General features: G+C 41.0%; 1 protein-coding gene across 1 annotated transcript in view; it reads left to right on the top strand.

Moving 5' to 3' along the window:
- Positions 1 to 17,374, top strand: part of TPH2 (tryptophan hydroxylase 2) — a 110,504-nt gene that overhangs the window by 14,669 nt on the left and 78,461 nt on the right. The window contains exons 2-6 of the mRNA XM_004316785.4: positions 2,518 to 2,750; positions 5,119 to 5,271; positions 7,848 to 8,031; positions 8,142 to 8,242; positions 13,030 to 13,097. Coding sequence (XP_004316833.1) covers positions 2,646 to 2,750; positions 5,119 to 5,271; positions 7,848 to 8,031; positions 8,142 to 8,242; positions 13,030 to 13,097 — 611 coding nt within the window. The 5' untranslated portion in view covers positions 2,518 to 2,645. The remainder of the gene's footprint in view (positions 1 to 2,517; positions 2,751 to 5,118; positions 5,272 to 7,847; positions 8,032 to 8,141; positions 8,243 to 13,029; positions 13,098 to 17,374) is intronic.

The following is a 17,374-nucleotide window of genomic DNA, read 5'->3' as shown; positions in this document are numbered from 1 at the left end:
CCTGGGGAACACCAAATTTAAGAAGCAATTTAAAAGAAAAAGAAAAACACAAAAAAATAACATAAGTAAAAAATTTGTCAGAGAGGTAGAAAAAGGAACACTAAGGGAAGATAAGTTTTTGGAAGACAAATATTAAACTTGAAAGACAGATTGAAGGACTGATTATTTGGAAATTTGAATGCCAGGATAAAAAATTTATATCTACAAAGGAAGCATTTATTATTTTTGTATTGGGACTATAGCCTAATGAAAATGATGCCTTAGTAAGATGTAGTCTAGGCAGGACAGTCTGTTAGAGGGAAGAAAATTGATAAAGTCTTCAACTAGAGTGGTGGCAGTTATGACTAGAAAAAGGAATGTCAAAATAAAAATCAACAAGTAGTTGGTGACTCGCTGAATATTATTTCTTTTTTTGGATAAATTATGAAATTTATTTATAAAATTTTTCCTTTTAAAAGCCAGAACATAACAAATATCACTTTCTGGAAACTCATCTTATTAGAAATATCAATAACATTGAGCAGTCTGTCCTCTGTGCTTCTAATGTCTTCTGCAGAGAATTCAGTGTATTTTATTTCACTTATTTATTTGCACGTATATTTCTTTCAGCTAGTCTGTGATTGCTTGAGGGTAGGTACTGTATCTCATTTATCTTTGCATCCGCAGGACTCAGTTTCAGTGGCTAACAGAGTGAGTGCTTAGCAAATCTTTACAGCTTCCCAAAATTACACAGCTTCCCAAATCCTGTTCTAGCTGAAGTAATCCATGTATGGTTTCTTGAGCCTACCTTGAGGGACCTTGTTACCTACTTTCTTGAAAGTACTTTCTTGAAAGTTACCTACTTTCTTGAGTTACCTTGTTTGGAATACTCAAGGGGCTGTGTAATGTAATAGTTGAGAGCGTGGATTTTGGAGCCAGACTGCCTGAACTTAAATCCTGCCTCAGCCACTTTTTAATTGTGTAAACCTTTGGCAAGTTACCTAAATTCTTTGTGCCCCAGTTTCTCCTTATATAAAATGGAAACAGTAGTTACTGCATTGTAAGTGTGGTTGTGATGATGAATCACATTTTTATCTAAAAAAGTGTTTAGAATAGGAATTGGCAAATACTAAGCACTCAGTAATATTAACTATTATTATTATTACTTCAATCAGTGTATTTATTTAATGTTTATTTATTTATTTTATCTATTTTTGGCTGCATCGGGTTTTCTTAGTTGCGGCACGTGGGCTCTTCATTGAGGTGTGTGGGATGTTTCGTTGCGGCATGAGCTCTTTGTTGTGGTGTGCGGGCTTCTCTCTAGTTGTGGCGTGCCTCTTCTCTAGTTGTGGTGTGCGGGTTCCAGAGCACGTGGGCTCAGTAGTTGTGGCACGCGGGCTTAGTTGCCCTGCGGCATGTGGGATTTTAGTTCCCTGACCAGGGATCAAACCCGCATCCCCTTCATTGTAAGGTGGATTCTTTACCACTGGACCACCAGGGAAGTCCCAACCAAAATATTTAAACTTCACTTTCCTATTAGGTTATCAGAGCTGATTTTTAGAGGAAATTCAAGCCAAATATTTAATATTTCAAAAATTAGATCAAGTAATAATTATGTCCCCTCCAGACTCCGGAAACAATTAAAATCCAGTTAATTTTTGCTCAGCCATTCCTGTTTTGAAAAATTTTCATCCTGTTTTCTATGTAGACAAGTAGTGCCAGTCCTAGGTTTTGTTTAGTTTTACAGTCAAACAAGTCCATTTGGTCAAGAGTCTTCCATCCTTCAGGAGGCTGGTAATATTTTCCATGGTTATTTTGTGGCTTACTAAAGTTTCAATAGTAAGTACATCAACTGATATGTGCATTTCAAATTGTTGGACTTGTTCTAGTTTCAAGTCATCAAAGGAATGACTATATGGGCATTTCATTTCCTTTTCCTTCCCACTTAGGAAGATTCTAGGGTTAGTGTCTCAACTATATCTATATGTGGCTAAATCACAGCCTCACATTTCCTTTACAATACAGTTGCCTGAACATCATTGCATAGTGGCATCACATGATTGGAAAGCAGTGTATTTTATGAACGCCATCACACACACAAGTGCACACACACAGTCATAACACATCAGATCAGAAAAAGCTTATTAACATAAAGTACAATGGCTTAGGGATTCTGCATTTGCTGATCTTTCTTGAATTATTTTCCTTGGAAAACTTTGAATTCATAGTTACCTAAAGGCTGAGGTTAACTTGCCAGTAGCAGATTTGAGAGATGAGAGCTAATGTCAGGGGATAGATGTTTTCTTTTACAAATAACACCGTTAGATATTGTTCTCCACCACCCATGCCCAAACTGCTACTCGACCTATGAAACAAATAGCACCACAAACACAAATAACCCCAGGCTTCAGGTCTGTAATCTGACTGTGGCCATCAGCAGCCAGAAATGAGTTTCTTTCTAATCAGCCTTCCATCAGTCCCCAGTCACTCATATAAAGGAGCCTGGGGAGGGGAAGATTCACATTGCTTTTTCTTCAGCACCAGGGTTCTGGGCAGCGCCCTGAGAGGTCCACTGCTCGCACGCCTCTTCTCTCAATCTCCACCAGCGCTGCTACTGCCTCTCTAGTCCCCCCCTGCTGCAGAGAGAGAAAATTACATCGGAATCCATGCAGCCGGCAATGATGATGTTTTCTAGTAAATACTGGGCAAGGAGAGGGCTTTCTCTGGATTCAGCAGTGCCCGAAGAGCATCAGCTGCTTGGCAGCATAACAGTGAGTACTGAGTAGCTGGCACTCTCTAGAGGAGTGTTTTCTAGGGTAGCGATAGTTATCCTTGCCATTTGGACACCTGCTGTAAACACCTCAATTCTTTCCTCTATCGTCTGTCTACCCTGCCTCCACTCTTCCTTCTCTCTCCATAAAGTAAAGTGGGTGTCCTGATCGCTACGTGCTAAACTTCCTTTCCTCAAAGTTTATAAGTTGAAAGTAAAGAAGTTCCCGAACATTATGAATGAGAGGTTGTATAAACCAATGTCTTATATCAAAACCAAAAAAAGTGTGCAGAATTTTGAAAGACCATTTATTATGAGTTGGAACAGGGAGAAGAAATTAAATAGATTTCTGTGGTTCCTGCAAGGTTATTGTGTCTTCTGTACTCTCTTCCATCTACAAAACCTGGTCTTTAAACACAAATTGTGTCTTCTGTACCCTCTTCCATCTACAAAACCTGGTCTTTCCTGTTTTTGTCTATAGGTGCTGGTTGTTGGAATAAGAGAAAGATCAGATTCCTCTCAAAAGTTTTCCTGTGTTCCTTATTACTCCATTATTTTTCAGTTTAACTGATGGAGTAATGAAAGCAATACACCACTTATTTCAATGTTTAAGGCAGTTTCTGTGTTTAAATAATAACAGAATAAAAAAGTAATATTTTGCAGGATTTTAGATCCTGATATGGGGTAATAGTCATAGGATTTAATAAAAAAGATAGTGAAAGAAAAATGTATTCAGATTTCTAGTTATTAAAAATATTAAATGATATTTCATTACTGTCTACCAGAGTTTATCAACCAATTGAAATTTAGTCTGTATCATAGAAAAATCTGTTTTAGTATTGTAGCTCCGAATATGTGCCAGAGGGTTGTATTGTACTGGTATATTATTACTCCTAAAAATGTTGAAAAGTAATCAGGGCAAGTTTTGGAGAACTGTTTAAATCAATTTGCAAAAATGAGTCTAAAAACGTACATAGGTTTTCTAACATTTAAATAACATGTATATTTGAATGCGATATTACAATGAGGAATTCTGAAGCCACAATGAACTGCTAGAAGGAAAACAAGGAAAACTCAGAGTTATGGTTAATGTATAATAATACTTTCATATAAAAAATACTACTTAAATATATAAGATCTGTGGCAGATGTTGAGAGTACTACAACATTTGAGCTTTTAATGACTAAACAGACTGTCAAATGCCAATGCCTATATAAACTTCTTCTCTCCCTCAAGTCATAAATTATAAAATATTTATTTCTATGACATATAAACCTAGTGAGTGAGGCAGTAGAGACTGTGTGAAAATAAAGCCAGTAGAGAAATCAGAGGAAGAAAATAGCAAAGCACTATTCACTGGGTTCCATATCAAATGTACATTTTTCAGTTTCATGAGGAAGTAATAGATTGGAATGACTGCATTCTGTTACTCTCTGCCAGGGAGAAAGTTCTGTTTGCCCAGTTCTTCATTTGCATATAAAGAACACGAAAAAGTACACTCTAATTTGATTTGTCTGTTAAGTAAAAGTTTCCAGCTTTTTAATTGTGTATTTCTGGCAATGTGATCTGAGTTTCTGGAATCTGCCATTTTTGTCTTTAGCTAATAGACTAAGAGTCATTACTTAGTCATGTATTATAGTATTTGACTGGCCAATAAAGTGGTAATCTTTTCCAGTTTCTCAGATTCTACTCTTGGCTCCTGATGATGAGCTAGTTCTTTCTTTTCTTTACTTTTTTCTTGTGGCTGAATTTTAATAGCCACTTTTCAGATATCATCTGCTGACACAGATGGCCTTAACTGAATACACTCTGTGGCGAACTTCTGCAGATAGATTCACATTGACAGTGTGGATCTAATTACAGAATGTAAGGTGATCAATTTTAGTGCCTGTCCTGACATATTTCAGAACAAAATGAATATTTTATTTTTAAGATTTAATCGAAACAAAAATTATATGTTTAGTCTTAATTTTGTTATGTTTAGTAATTAATATAGCTTCTATATGATTCAGCTAGGCTAACAGATCAGATTTCATCCTGTAAAATAAACCTAGAAAGAAAGACAGGAATTATTCATACATGATACTTTATACTTTATGATGATCAGATTTTTGTTGCTATTAAAGTGAAGCAAGTATGATTCCCCTTTAATTTCAACCACTGGTGATATCTTTGAGCATTGGAAAATAGTGTCCCTGAGTAAATTAGACTTGTACGAAAGTTATGAGTGACTTGGCAACTTCTCCTCGAGCTTGTGTGATTGCTGGGGCTTCCAGCGTATAAGTGGAATGTCTGAAAAAGAATCTAGTTGTAGAGAACTCTGGAATCCTAACTAATATTTGTGTGTGTGTGTTTCTACATTCTTGAAGCTAAATAAAACTAACGCTGGCAAAAATGATGATAAAAAAGGCAACAAGGGAAGCAGCAAAAGTGACACTGCTACCGAGAGCAGCAAGATGGCAGTTGTATTCTCCTTGAAAAATGAAGTTGGTGGATTGGTCAAAGCACTCAAACTCTTTCAGGTGAATGTAAAATATCATTATCTAACTTTAAAACCGTCTGTGTGCCGGGTTACAAACTTGTCATCTGTTATGAAATATTACTGAACCATTTCTGGGTAATGTGTTGCAAATTTCAAAGAAACCAACCTTCATGAGGCTTTACAAGACAAGTTGGTCTGTCAAACAAAGAAATAAGCAGATTCGTGGAAATCGTGTTTTATTAATTCAGCGTCAGCCTATTAGTAATTCTGCACACTGTTGCCAGGTGAGGAAGTCGGTAATTAAAAAGTGTGAGCCTCACACCTGGAAATGCAAACACAAAAGCGGTCAAAGAGGGTATCTTTAAACATCAAGAGCCTGCAGCCTGATTTGATTTGTTCATGCACATGTTCATGCACATTTGAATCGTGCACATGTCCTAGAGCACATTTATTGCATAAAATGAGATCTATTAGTATAGGTACTCGATATTCCCCGAAGCCCCATTGTTTCAAGAACTTAATGTGTCTTTTGTAAAGATGAGTCATTCTCCTTATATATGAGCTAGGGCTAGCTCTCTTTTTATCTTGTAGAAATGTAGTAGCCTTTTCCTAAGCCCAGGTGGGTGGTTTGTAACCTCAAGAAAGAGCCCCGTTGAGGGGGAGGTTATAAAAGGCCAGAGAACTGTTGCCTTTTGGCCAGGGCACACCTGATGGCTCCCCTACCCTTCAGCAAGCACCTCCTCTGCCAGTGCATTTTGTTTGGGGGCACAGGCTGTGATTAGAGCTGTAGGATAGGGAGCCTAGCTCTGCATGGTGCCTTGGGCTGCTGGTGCAGTGGAAAGAGGGTTGGAATTGCAGTCAGAGGATTCAGACCTGTGTTCTCCTGGCTTGGCTAATCACTAGCTGCTTCCTAGGTTCAATTGCTTCATTTGTAAAATAGCAGTAATAATTCCCACCTAACAGGGTTGTTGTGATGAAATAATATGAGTGGAGGTGCTTTGTAAAGGGTACAGATATGAGGCATTATTGTGATTCTTCTCTGATGACCATAGAGGGGGAATTAGCAGCCTGTTTTTGCAAATATTTCCTTGTTCTCTTTTGACCTTGAAGAAAGGATCAGGCACCATAAAGAGTGGTAATGGAAATCTGGGGAAATATTTTACGCATAATTATATCATCCAGCATTGTCTCCATACAGTTCCCAAAGGCAGGGCAATTCAATTAGACAGCTGGGTGCAGTGGAAAAAATCCCTGGAGAAGGAGTGAGCAGCCATGAGTTTTCACTCGGCCATCAGCTAGTCATGGGGTCTTAGTTACATCACTTAACCCATCTGGACCTCAGTTTCCTTGTCTAAAAATATCCACTTTGCTTCAACCAAAGGACATTAAGAGCCCAAAGTGACACAGTGTGTGAGAAGACTCTTGAACTTTGAACCTAATGTTAGTCTTACCTTTATTATCTGCTGATTTAGAAAATAGGGCATTATTGCAAAAGTTATTAAAAACAGAAATAGAGCATTTAGCGTCCTGGTCAAAAGACTAGTTTCTTTATACAGAAAAGGATGCCATCAGATTTTATCGTAGTCTGGTACCGGAAACTGCCTATCTGCTGCTGTGCTGAAAATTCTGAGGTCATCCAGGATTGGATGTGGAATTATGCTGATAATCAGAGTGTATCATGGAGTGATGGGGAGGGATCCGCTTATTTGGGGGTAGGTTAGGGTGGAGAGGAGAACTTAGTCTTCAGTTAACTCAGGACAAAGGAAGACTGTATCACTGGGAAAATTTAAACCTGAGATTTAAGTATTAAATTTCTGCCCTTCTACGAACACCTTATTGTAAGGAGATTTTAGCCATGAAATGCATCATGATAGTTGCAGCAACATATCCTTGGATGAAGCTAGCCTGGAGGTTGCTGAAAGAGACCAGTTACTAAGTGGTCCCATTAAGGATTCTTCTTTTTCTTCTTCTTTTTTTTGCCTGCAGAGATCCTTTTTTAGCTACTTTTCTTGCTTCCTTTTTTTTGTTCCACAATGGGGCCACGCCTTGGCCAGTGGTTCCCAAACTTCAGTCATTTTCATATCACCTTCCCAGTTTCTGTCTCATTTGCCTGCTATTCATACGATTAATTATTTTTTCCAAGATTTTAAGCTTTATTTCAAAAAGAGATGTTATACTACCAGAAAATCAGTAGTTTGAGTTTTAGGTTTTTTTGGAATATATATAAAAATAAATAAATAAATCTGGGGATTATATGACAATAAACTAATTTCCTCCCAAACAATCATGCATACCACCAGTGGGATGTGGATTGATCTGGGAAATGATAAAGTTCATAATTATCACACATTTTATAGGGCCCTTTATATATATTAATGTCCTCCCCTTGTTAAAAATGAGACAGGAAATCCTACACATAGTTACTATTCTTATTAATAGAGACAATGGTTGGAAAACATTTCCATGTTTTAGTCAAGCAAACGGTGAGAAGGTTGTCTTTTCCTCTTTTGTGGGCACTTGGTACCTTTTTGCTTACAAGTTGGACAAGAGCAGCCCATGGCATCCCTTTTATTGTGCCCTGAAGGTGATTAAGAGATGTTGCTTATATTTCCACAGGAAAAACATGTCAACATGGTTCATATTGAGTCCAGGAAATCCCGGCGAAGAAGTTCGGAAGTTGAAATCTTTGTGGACTGTGAGTGTGGCAAAACAGAATTCAATGAGCTCATTCAGTCACTGAAATTTCAAACCACGATTGTGACGCTGAATCCACCAGAGAACATTTGGACAGAGGAAGAAGGCAAGGCCAGTTTTTGCTTGTCGGGTGATTTTGCAAATCTGACAGATGTTGCAAAGGGGAAAATACAATCTGTGAGCTAATATTTTGAACCTGCACTGTGTTTCCAGCAGAGCTAGAGGATGTGCCCTGGTTTCCCCGGAAGATCTCTGAGTTAGACAAATGTTCTCACAGAGTTCTCATGTATGGTTCTGAGCTGGATGCCGATCACCCAGTAAGTGTGCAGTAAAATCCATTCCACATGTGCTCTTCCAGCTCTGCCCGTCTGCCAGGCAGTGTGCCATCTTCTGTGCTGTAATGCTGTATTATAGAGCAGTTTATTATTTATTCCCCATAACTGAGAGCAGACTTTAAAATGATAGTTTCCCTGTACATAGGCGTTGGCTGGAAGCAGGTTAGAAGGATGGCATTTCCACCTAGCATTTATTTTTAAAAGGGTTGGAGAGAGGAGGAGGGTATAAACCTTGGAGAATATTTCAACAGAATTAGACAGCCTGAAAAATACTTGAAGATGGTGACCCTTGGAAAAACAATGAACTGAAATTGATCACCTCGTTGGGAAACTGGGAAGGACTGTAGGCATTAAGGGGCTCAGTGAGAGAGTAAAATTCTCCTTGCTATTTTCCTTGATTGGAGGTAGTAAGGGGTAGAGTAATGTGGTGGACTTCAGTCTCAGTGGAAAGGCAGAGGGTGATAGAATAAGACCATAATGGAAGATGCCTCTCTTTCCCCATCTACCCTGAATCTATTTATCACCATCTCTCCTCTACTCCAATAAAAATGACCACCTTTAAAGAAATATGATATGTAGTAAGCATTTCCCATTATTCCCTCTCTCCCCCTTTACATCAGTTTTTATTTAATACAAGAGGCCTGGAGCTTCTTTATGGTCGGAATGAAGTACAGTTAATAGTCTGGGAGAAGCAATCAATATACTCATTTGTTACAAGCAGCTCTCCCCCACCCCCGGTGCCCCTTCTTTAAAAATGAGCATATTAAAGGGTGAAACCCAAGCAGATTGGTCATGCTTATAGGAGACTTTGTGGTCTGAGGGTAATGGTTTTCAGATATTCATTTTATTTAAATGGAGGATATCTGGAAATCTGATAGTGAGACTGTAGGCAGTGGTTCTCTAAGTGTGGTCCTGGGACCAACCACATCAGTATCACCTGGGAGCTGGTTTGAACAAGCCCACACTTCAGTTTGAGAACCATTGCTTTAAAGGAAACTGACAACTTCAGCAAGAGGGAATTTCTCAGTGGAACCAGTCTTTTGGCAAAAATACAAATTCAAACCAATTCATAGCATACCATTCAAACAAATGGTCAAAAAAACCTAATTCAATTTCATGATTTTCAAAAAGCTGAATTCACTCAAAGACACAGTGTGTTATATTTGCCAGCATAATTCCCAGCAGTTCACTTGTAAGCTCCTGAACTTTAGAAAAATACTCAGAAGTGTTTTTAATAATCGTCCATTTGTTTATCTTCCCCTTCTCCACCTCAGAGGAGTCAGAATTAGCACAGAAGCCTGATTTAAGAGCCTAGCAGTAACAGGACTGCCCAGACACCAGCTGTTAATTTGGAGGATGACCTTGGGCAAGTTCCTTTACTTCTGCAACTCAAATTCTTTATGTAAAAAGGGGAAATAAAATGCTTATTGAGCTCAAAGGGGGTGTTTGAAAAGCCTAGTTAATAAAACAACTGGAAAGCATTTTGGCAAGAGTGAATGCTTAATTCCAGGAAAGGAAATGCTGTATTAAATCATCCTGATCAATGCCTGGACAGTAAAGGATTTTTTGCTAACCTCTTATTTCCAAATGCTCCCCTTAGTCTAGTTTGGAAATTACTCAGCCTGGAGAAGGGGGTCAGAACAACCACAGGAACCACTGACCTTGCTGTGAAAAAATTTATTCTAATACCCAGCATAAATTTTCCTGGGCTTAATTTTGTTCCATTACTCCTAATTACACCCACCTTATGATACCTTCTCTTATTTTCTATGCAGCCATTTGAAATAATTGCAAGTACTTAGCAATCTCCTACCTCACTCATCATTTTTTTTTTTACCGTATGTATTTCTTTTATAAGCACACCAAATATTCATTATGCACAATTTGATATTGGTAAGTTGGTGGTTTTTTATAAGTTATTATTTGATGAAGATAGAAAAAAGTTTCTAAGGAATTTTTGTGCTTGGGAATAATTCCAGTCCTAAGGCAGGGATGATTACGTTAGGATGGCACTCTTGTGCTGAGATGGCTCAGAAGGGGCTTGGAATGTGTCAGGCTGCTGAGGCTCCCTAGAAAGGGTTAAATATGTAGGTCCAGCCATCTTAAACTTTAATGGACAAACAGATCACGTGGAGGATCTTTGCAAAATGCAGATGGGTGCACCTGAGATTCTGCATTTCTAGTGAGCTCCCAGTTGAGGCTTACAGTGGAGATCTGCGGACCACACTTTGAGTAGCAAGGATCTACACTGAGAGGGTCTTTCAAAGTGTGAGTCAACGTCCCTGCATAAGGTGCTTATTAAAAATGCAATATGTTGAGGCTCATCTGAAGCCTACTGAATGAGAACTTCCAGGGACGGACCCTGGAATCTGCATTTAAACAGATTTGCCAGAGATTCTGATGAACTCTAAAGTTTGAGAACTAATGTCCTAACTCAGTGATTTTCGGCCCTAGCTTTCCATTCAGATAATCTCTGGAGAACTAAAAAATTTCCTGTGCCAGGATCTCACCTCAGAGTGCTTAAATCAGAACCTCTGGGAATGTGTCCAGGTTTGGAGTGCTATTTAAAGCTCCGCAAATGATTCCAGTATTCCCCCAGGTTGACTTTTTGGGATAGGCAACGTACATTCAGCTGAGCACTTTTGGGTACCAGCTGGGTCTTGATTTAAATCAAGTTCCTCTTGATTTAAATTGAGAGAGGAAGGGTGGTGTGCAGCAGAGACTCTCTGGGTGCTAGTGTTGCCAGATTTAGCAAATAAAAATATACGATGCCTAGTTACATTTGCATTTCACATAAACAACAAATTTTTTTTGGTATAAGTATGCCCCAAATATTGCATGGGTGTTCTCTATTTTTATCTGGTAACCTTATCCCTGGCATCAATTTAGAATGGCTGGCCAAAGAATGCTGTGTCTCTGTAATCGCTAGTATAGCTAGCATCCCTGTCTTGTTTTGCCAGTCCACAGTTCAATGCTGGAAGCTCTGGTTCACCCATAACACTTGTGTAATCACCGCCACACTAGGCTGATGAGGCATGATGAGTAAATCACTCTCTTTCATGCCTGGAAAAGGTGCAGGTGTTTGCCAAGGAGAGATACTCGAGATTCTCTGGGAAGCCCAGCAGATTACGGTGCTGTTACCATGGTGTCCGGTTGGGCAGGAACCAGGGAACAGATGCTGAGCTTTTCACATAACTCTTTTCCTTTTGTCACGGGCTGCTTTCTTTTTGAGTAATCAAGGTGCTTGGAATTCTTGTTTACCACCACCAGGTTGCTTGGTGTGACTAGTGAGTGTTGAAATTCATACTTTCTAGCGACCATGTCTACCCTCTATGGCATAAGACCTTTTCTTAGCTCACATACCCATTTGTAAAGGTGGTCACACATTTTGTAACTATGGTCACGAATTTTGCATATACACATTTGAAGGCTCCGCAAGCCTGCCTATGAACTCCTGTTTAAAAACTCCCAATTTGTAGCAGAAGAAAGAAAGTTCTAGCTTTAAGGGCGGGGGTACTTCACTTCTGCAGGGCCTTTGGGTGACCTCAGGGCACTCGCTGTCTCCCTCTGTTAGTGACCTTTTGTCTTTCCTGAGAGAAAGGCTGTTGGCAATGGACGTTCTTTGTTTCTGTTCAGCATACGGTCCTGTGAAGATTTCTGACCGCAAGGCCAGTTCTCCTTCAGCTGGAAGAGAGAACAGAACGAGTTTCTCTTGAGTTGAGGTTCCTCTTGAGTAGCCCCCTTGCGTAAGTGTCTGAGTGGACACTGGGTGAGCAGAGGTAGTCCAGGCCTTTGTAGGCCTGTCCCAGTTCTCCTTCCAGAGCCCACGACCCCTGCAGCTTGTCTCCTTGCCTGGCCTCCCTTCTCAGACTGGTCAGCACGTCCTGGTTTCCCTTTGGGTTTTCAGGGTTGAGCAGGTAAGAAGTTAGATTGAAACAACTCCTGCTGGGCTTCCAGCTGTCTGAACAAACAACCCTGGAAAGAACTGATTGTCTGAAACTACCTGAAGGAAAAGAAAATGGAAAGTCTGTTGACTAGAGGAGATGATTGAGTAAACCAGGAAGTCCTCTTAGAAGGATTCCACTTGATGGGAGAATGGCAGACAGGATGTTTAATTTCCCAAGTGCATGATGATGGGTAAAATCTTGAACTTGGCTGAAGACTAGTCAGAGCTATAGGAACTCAGGGGAATGGAGCTAGCCTGCTATCGTGCGTGGATCCCTTGTAATCGATTTTGCATTTGTGTGGCTGTACTCATAACATACAGCAAAACCTCTTTATTCATCCTAATTTGGGGTGTTGATGATTATTCTGAATGATAGAATTTTAATACATGTACACTTATTGGTAATTTACACAAAGCAATTAAATTTAGGTTCTTAGTGAAAAATCCATGTTAAAGGGACCTATTTTAATGAACAGATAAGATTAATTTGTAATTAAGATCAATTACATGTAAATGATACTTGAAAACCAAAGGATATTTTTCACAATATCAGTTTGCTTAACTAAGCCATTCTGCCTACTTCATGGAAAGGTTAACTTTAGTCTGAATTCCCACACATCCCAAATTAAGACAGCCCAAATTTAATGAGGTTTTACTGTAAGTACAATTCGCTTCTGCCTGTGTCATCAAGGTGGTTATCGAAGGGAAAAAAAATTACATTTGAATTGGACCCTCAATAAACATCACAGTGATTTTTTTTAGGTCTTCTGCAGCTAATTTTTTTGGCAGTCTGTTAAATAACTTAATCTCTTTTCTGTTTAAGGGATTTAAAGACAATGTCTATCGACAGAGAAGGAAGTATTTTGTGGATGTAGCCATGGGTTATAAATAGTAAGTACCTGTGTAACTCTTTGCTGTGACTTGTTGCTGGTGAGTTAGGAAAAACACATGCTGCGTTAAACAGACCTGTCTTCTCTTCACTTTAACTTTTGCAGAAAGTAGACATGAACCATTTTAAACACTCACCAGCTCTGTAGCCAACACGGACATTTGACATCCGGGATATAATTGTAAAATAATGAGAGCTGCGGGCCACATACCAAGTGCTACGTTTTCACCATTGTACTCATAGCTCAGCTAAGGCAAGGAGCCATCTTTGTACACTCTTCAGGGCCTGGAAAGTGTTTTCATTTTACTTTTTTTTTTTTTTTTTTTTTTTTTTTGCGGTACGCAGGCCTCCCACCGTCGCGGCCCCTCCCGCCGCGGAGCACAGGCTCCGGACGCGCAGGCTCAGCGGCCATGGCTCACGGGCCCAGCCGCTCCGCGGCACGTGGGATCTTCCCGGATCGGGGCACGAACCCGCGCTCCCCGCACCGGTAGGTGGACTCCCAACCACTGTGCCACCAGGGAAGCCCTAATTTTACCTGTGTTTTTTTTTACTTTCTTATTTTTTTTTTGCGGTACGCGGGCCTCCCACCGTCATGGCCCCTCCCGCCGCGGAGCACAGGCTCCGGACGCGCAGGCTCAGCGGCCATGGCTCACGGGCCCAGCCACTCCGCGGCACGTGGGATCTTCCCGGACCGGGGCACGAACCCCGTGTTCCCTGCATCGGCAGGCGGACTCTCAACCACTGTGCCACCAGGGAAGCCTCCTAATTTTACTTTTGACTTGACTTTTCAGTAACGCCCTTCCATGTCCAGCTTCCCCAGTGAAAGTAGAGGATTCAGCAAGAATGGTGAAAAGACTCATGTAAGAAGCCATAATAGAAATGTCTTTGCTTTACAGGAAAAGGAAAGCTTCCCATAAACTGGAGGGTTTATGGAAGAGTTTCATATCCAGTCCGGGATCAGTGTTGGGGTGGAACTGGAGAGCCTCAGGACTGGGCTGAGGACTGTGCATAGTGCGTGGTGCTAAGTGGCAGTGACAGGAGGTTTGTGACCGGCAACAATGCAGTGGTCGTGACCGCAGGCCACACGTAGAAAGCTGGAATGGATGTTAGGCCTCTATTTATTCTGCTCACACTAATAAAGCTTACAGACGGTTGTAGCACAGTCACTGTCTTTCCTTTGGTATGTGATCACCTACATGAATCTTCTGATCAGAACAAAACGTAAAGCCATACCTGGTAGGGAAGTGCCTTTCTTATTCTAGTTGAGACTAGTGAGAATCTTGACTGTCCTGTAGGGCAGGTTTGTCTTTGGTGAGAATTTAGGACATTACACGTGTTACAGCCGGTACCAGTGTTTGCTTTTTTTTTTTTTTAAAGGAATCTGACATATAGGTGCTTAAAGCAAAGTGAGAGGATTCCCAACCACACCTTTGATTGACAGTCATTTGCTCATTTCTAACCTCCTTTGATGCTTTGTTGCTCTTCTCTTCCTTCTCCCAGACATCCTTCATTCTTTCTCCACCATGCTTATTAGCATGAAAACCAAGATTCTTTGGCAGACGCTTTTCCACGTGTGTCTACTCCAGCCCCATCTTCTCTGTTCCAAGCAGGCTCTCGACCCTCTTTAGACAACTGTGACTTTCTGCCCCCTCACAACGTCAGCATGCTCACGGCTTGTCCTGGCCCGAGCCCGACCTCATGCCCCCTTTTTACCCTCAGCACCATCACTCACTAGATCCATCTCCCAGTGTTTCCCAGGCAAATGCCAAGAGAGGACTCTGATTGGCCACATTCACTTTTTCACATCAGGCCCTGATAAATGGAGCTTTAATACTAGTACCCCTTGGATCACAGATCCTCCCTGTGGAATCAGGTCATATCTGCATAGATGAGTGTAGGCGGGACAGGCCTTTGGGGCATGACCTGCCTAGGACTTGAAAAGCTCAGTTCTTGGCAGAGACTTTCTCTTTAGATAAAACAGATAGATAAAAATGTATTTTGTACATAGATGCTATATGTAATGTATCATATATATAAGAACAAAATATGTATGTATGTACATAAAAGATTTTGTTAGCATGGTGACCAAGGGACTACCTCAAATATTAGTTATTTCTTCTTACTAGAGCCAAGAAACTGGACAAGGACAAGCTGGTAATGTGGTGGCTCTAATAAAACTGGTATGTATGAGTCAACCAGCTTCAAGGAACATTGATAATGGGGGGTCTTACGGTTTTAAAGAAAACATACTTATGTGGAGAGGAGAGGAAAAGAGCATATAGTTAAAACAATGGAGGGTGAGGCCCTCAAAGTGTTAACAAGAGTTTGCATTTGCCATTATCCCTTAGTTAAAGCGTGAAATTGAGGTGTGGTGTCTATGGAAGACAAAAGTAAGAACTGGAGGTTGGATGTGGTGGAGGTTTTATACAAAGGAGGGCTGCATGCAGGTAGAGCATTCCAGGATCTGGTCCCGGTTTGGAGGGACCTGACTCTTAGTTCAGGAGGCTGAGGTAGGCAGGGCACCACCAATTCATCATTACACAGGGAGAAACCACTCTCACAGCATGCACAAGACTCCCCCAGTCATGACCCCAGAGAGGCCAAATTACACTATTCGGTGGATACAGAGTCAAAGCAAAGGGTGTTTAGCTAAGGGAGTTTGGAATCCAGGGACATTAACCCTCTCCCCTGGACAATGCTGGCTGCGTAGAGTAACAAAGTGATTAAAACCTAGGGTTTTGGAGTCAGGCAATGTGGGGTTCAAGCTGTAGCTCCACTGCTTCCTAGCTGGGTGAGCAGCCTCACTCTGCCTCTCAGGTCCTCCATCTGGGACGTATGTCAGGATCACGAAAGAGAACGCATGTGCTGTGTTGGGCACGGAGATGGCACATGATTTGTGATCATAAGTGCCTGTTACTGCTACTACATCCTCCCTCTCCCTTTCCTCAGGCTGTCTTCAGTTTCCTGTTGATCTACTGGTTTATTCTTTAGCTATGTTAACGCCATTGTTTATGCTCCACCTTAGCAAATACTATAGCTCAAACGTCCGTAGAAGTAATCCTTGAAAGGAAACTCCTCCAGTTTCTCATTTAAAGGCTGCTCATATACTGATACTTTTCGTGCTGACCAACCTCGCTCTTTATGGAGAGATTTCATAGAAAGCGATCGTATTCCCATTTGTGTGTGCGGGAAGCTGCCAAGATAGTGAGAACAGATCGCCCGTTGCCTTAGGTGTTTCTTGTACGTGGACAGTGTGAGCAAAGTGCCTGCCAGGAGTGGTTAATCCTGGAAAACACAAACCTAAGACTTGAGGGAAGTAGAGAGAAAAGGATCATTCCTTAGTGCCCCTCATGCCATCATTGCTGTGGCTTCTCTGAGTATGACCTTGAGAATGGATAAGGGCTAGCCATTGTGTGTGTGTGTGTGTGTGTGTGTGTGTGTGCGCACACATGCGCGTGCAAGCTCATGCAATAGTGCTGGTGGGGTGGGGGCACAGGTGCTCACAAAACCCAAGTGGGTCTGAGCCACGGTCTCCAGTGTGCCGTGCAGTAAGGAAGGTTTCCTTTTGGTTTAACAGAAAATAAAGATGCAATTTCTAATTGCAATACGTATTTTTCTAGTGCTGATGGCTTTCCGAGTGAGCAAAGGAAAAAGACGTCAATACAATAATTACTTAAAATCAGCTCATTTGTGTGGCTTCTGGTAGCGTGCTGCGATCTGATTTTCCAAACCAAAGCTTGGAACCACGCTGGCTTGAAGAGAAGATTATCTGAAATTGGGGTGGTCCTGAAAAATCCAGCATGCGCCGTCTCTGCAAATATAGTTTGGTAATACTAAAATTAGGGACTGTTTGGACATGGGGAGAATAACTCAATTCCCTGTTGGTAATTCGCTCGGGTTTATGGGCACTGAGAAGAAGTCCAATATATGGTGGTGTATTTGGTGGTGGTGTTGTAGCAATTGGCAGGATGGAGTCTGAGGTGTCAAAAGATCAAGAGAAGGAAAAGAAGAGAAATACAGAATAATGTATATTGAAACCACGGCCAAGAAGCCCTCTGGGGAATTCATGTTGAGTACTGTATCTTCTATGATAGTCTTGAGAGGATAAAGCAGGGGGAAAGAATCAACACAAGCAGAGAAAAATGAAAACAAATTCCACTCCATGATGGGACAACAGCAGGCTCAAAGTCTGTGTTACCATGAAACCTAAAGGGGAGAGGGAGTTGGGGACGTTCAGCCTGCTGGGAACTGTTGATAGGTGCCACTCAGGGGAGTTTCT

The sequence above is a fragment of the Tursiops truncatus genome, chromosome 11, assembly GCF_011762595.2.
Source record: "Tursiops truncatus isolate mTurTru1 chromosome 11, mTurTru1.mat.Y, whole genome shotgun sequence".
NCBI classification, from domain to species: domain Eukaryota; kingdom Metazoa; phylum Chordata; class Mammalia; order Artiodactyla; family Delphinidae; genus Tursiops; species Tursiops truncatus.
Note: the sequence above shows the minus strand (reverse complement) of the source record. Positions and strands in the feature narration are given on the sequence as shown.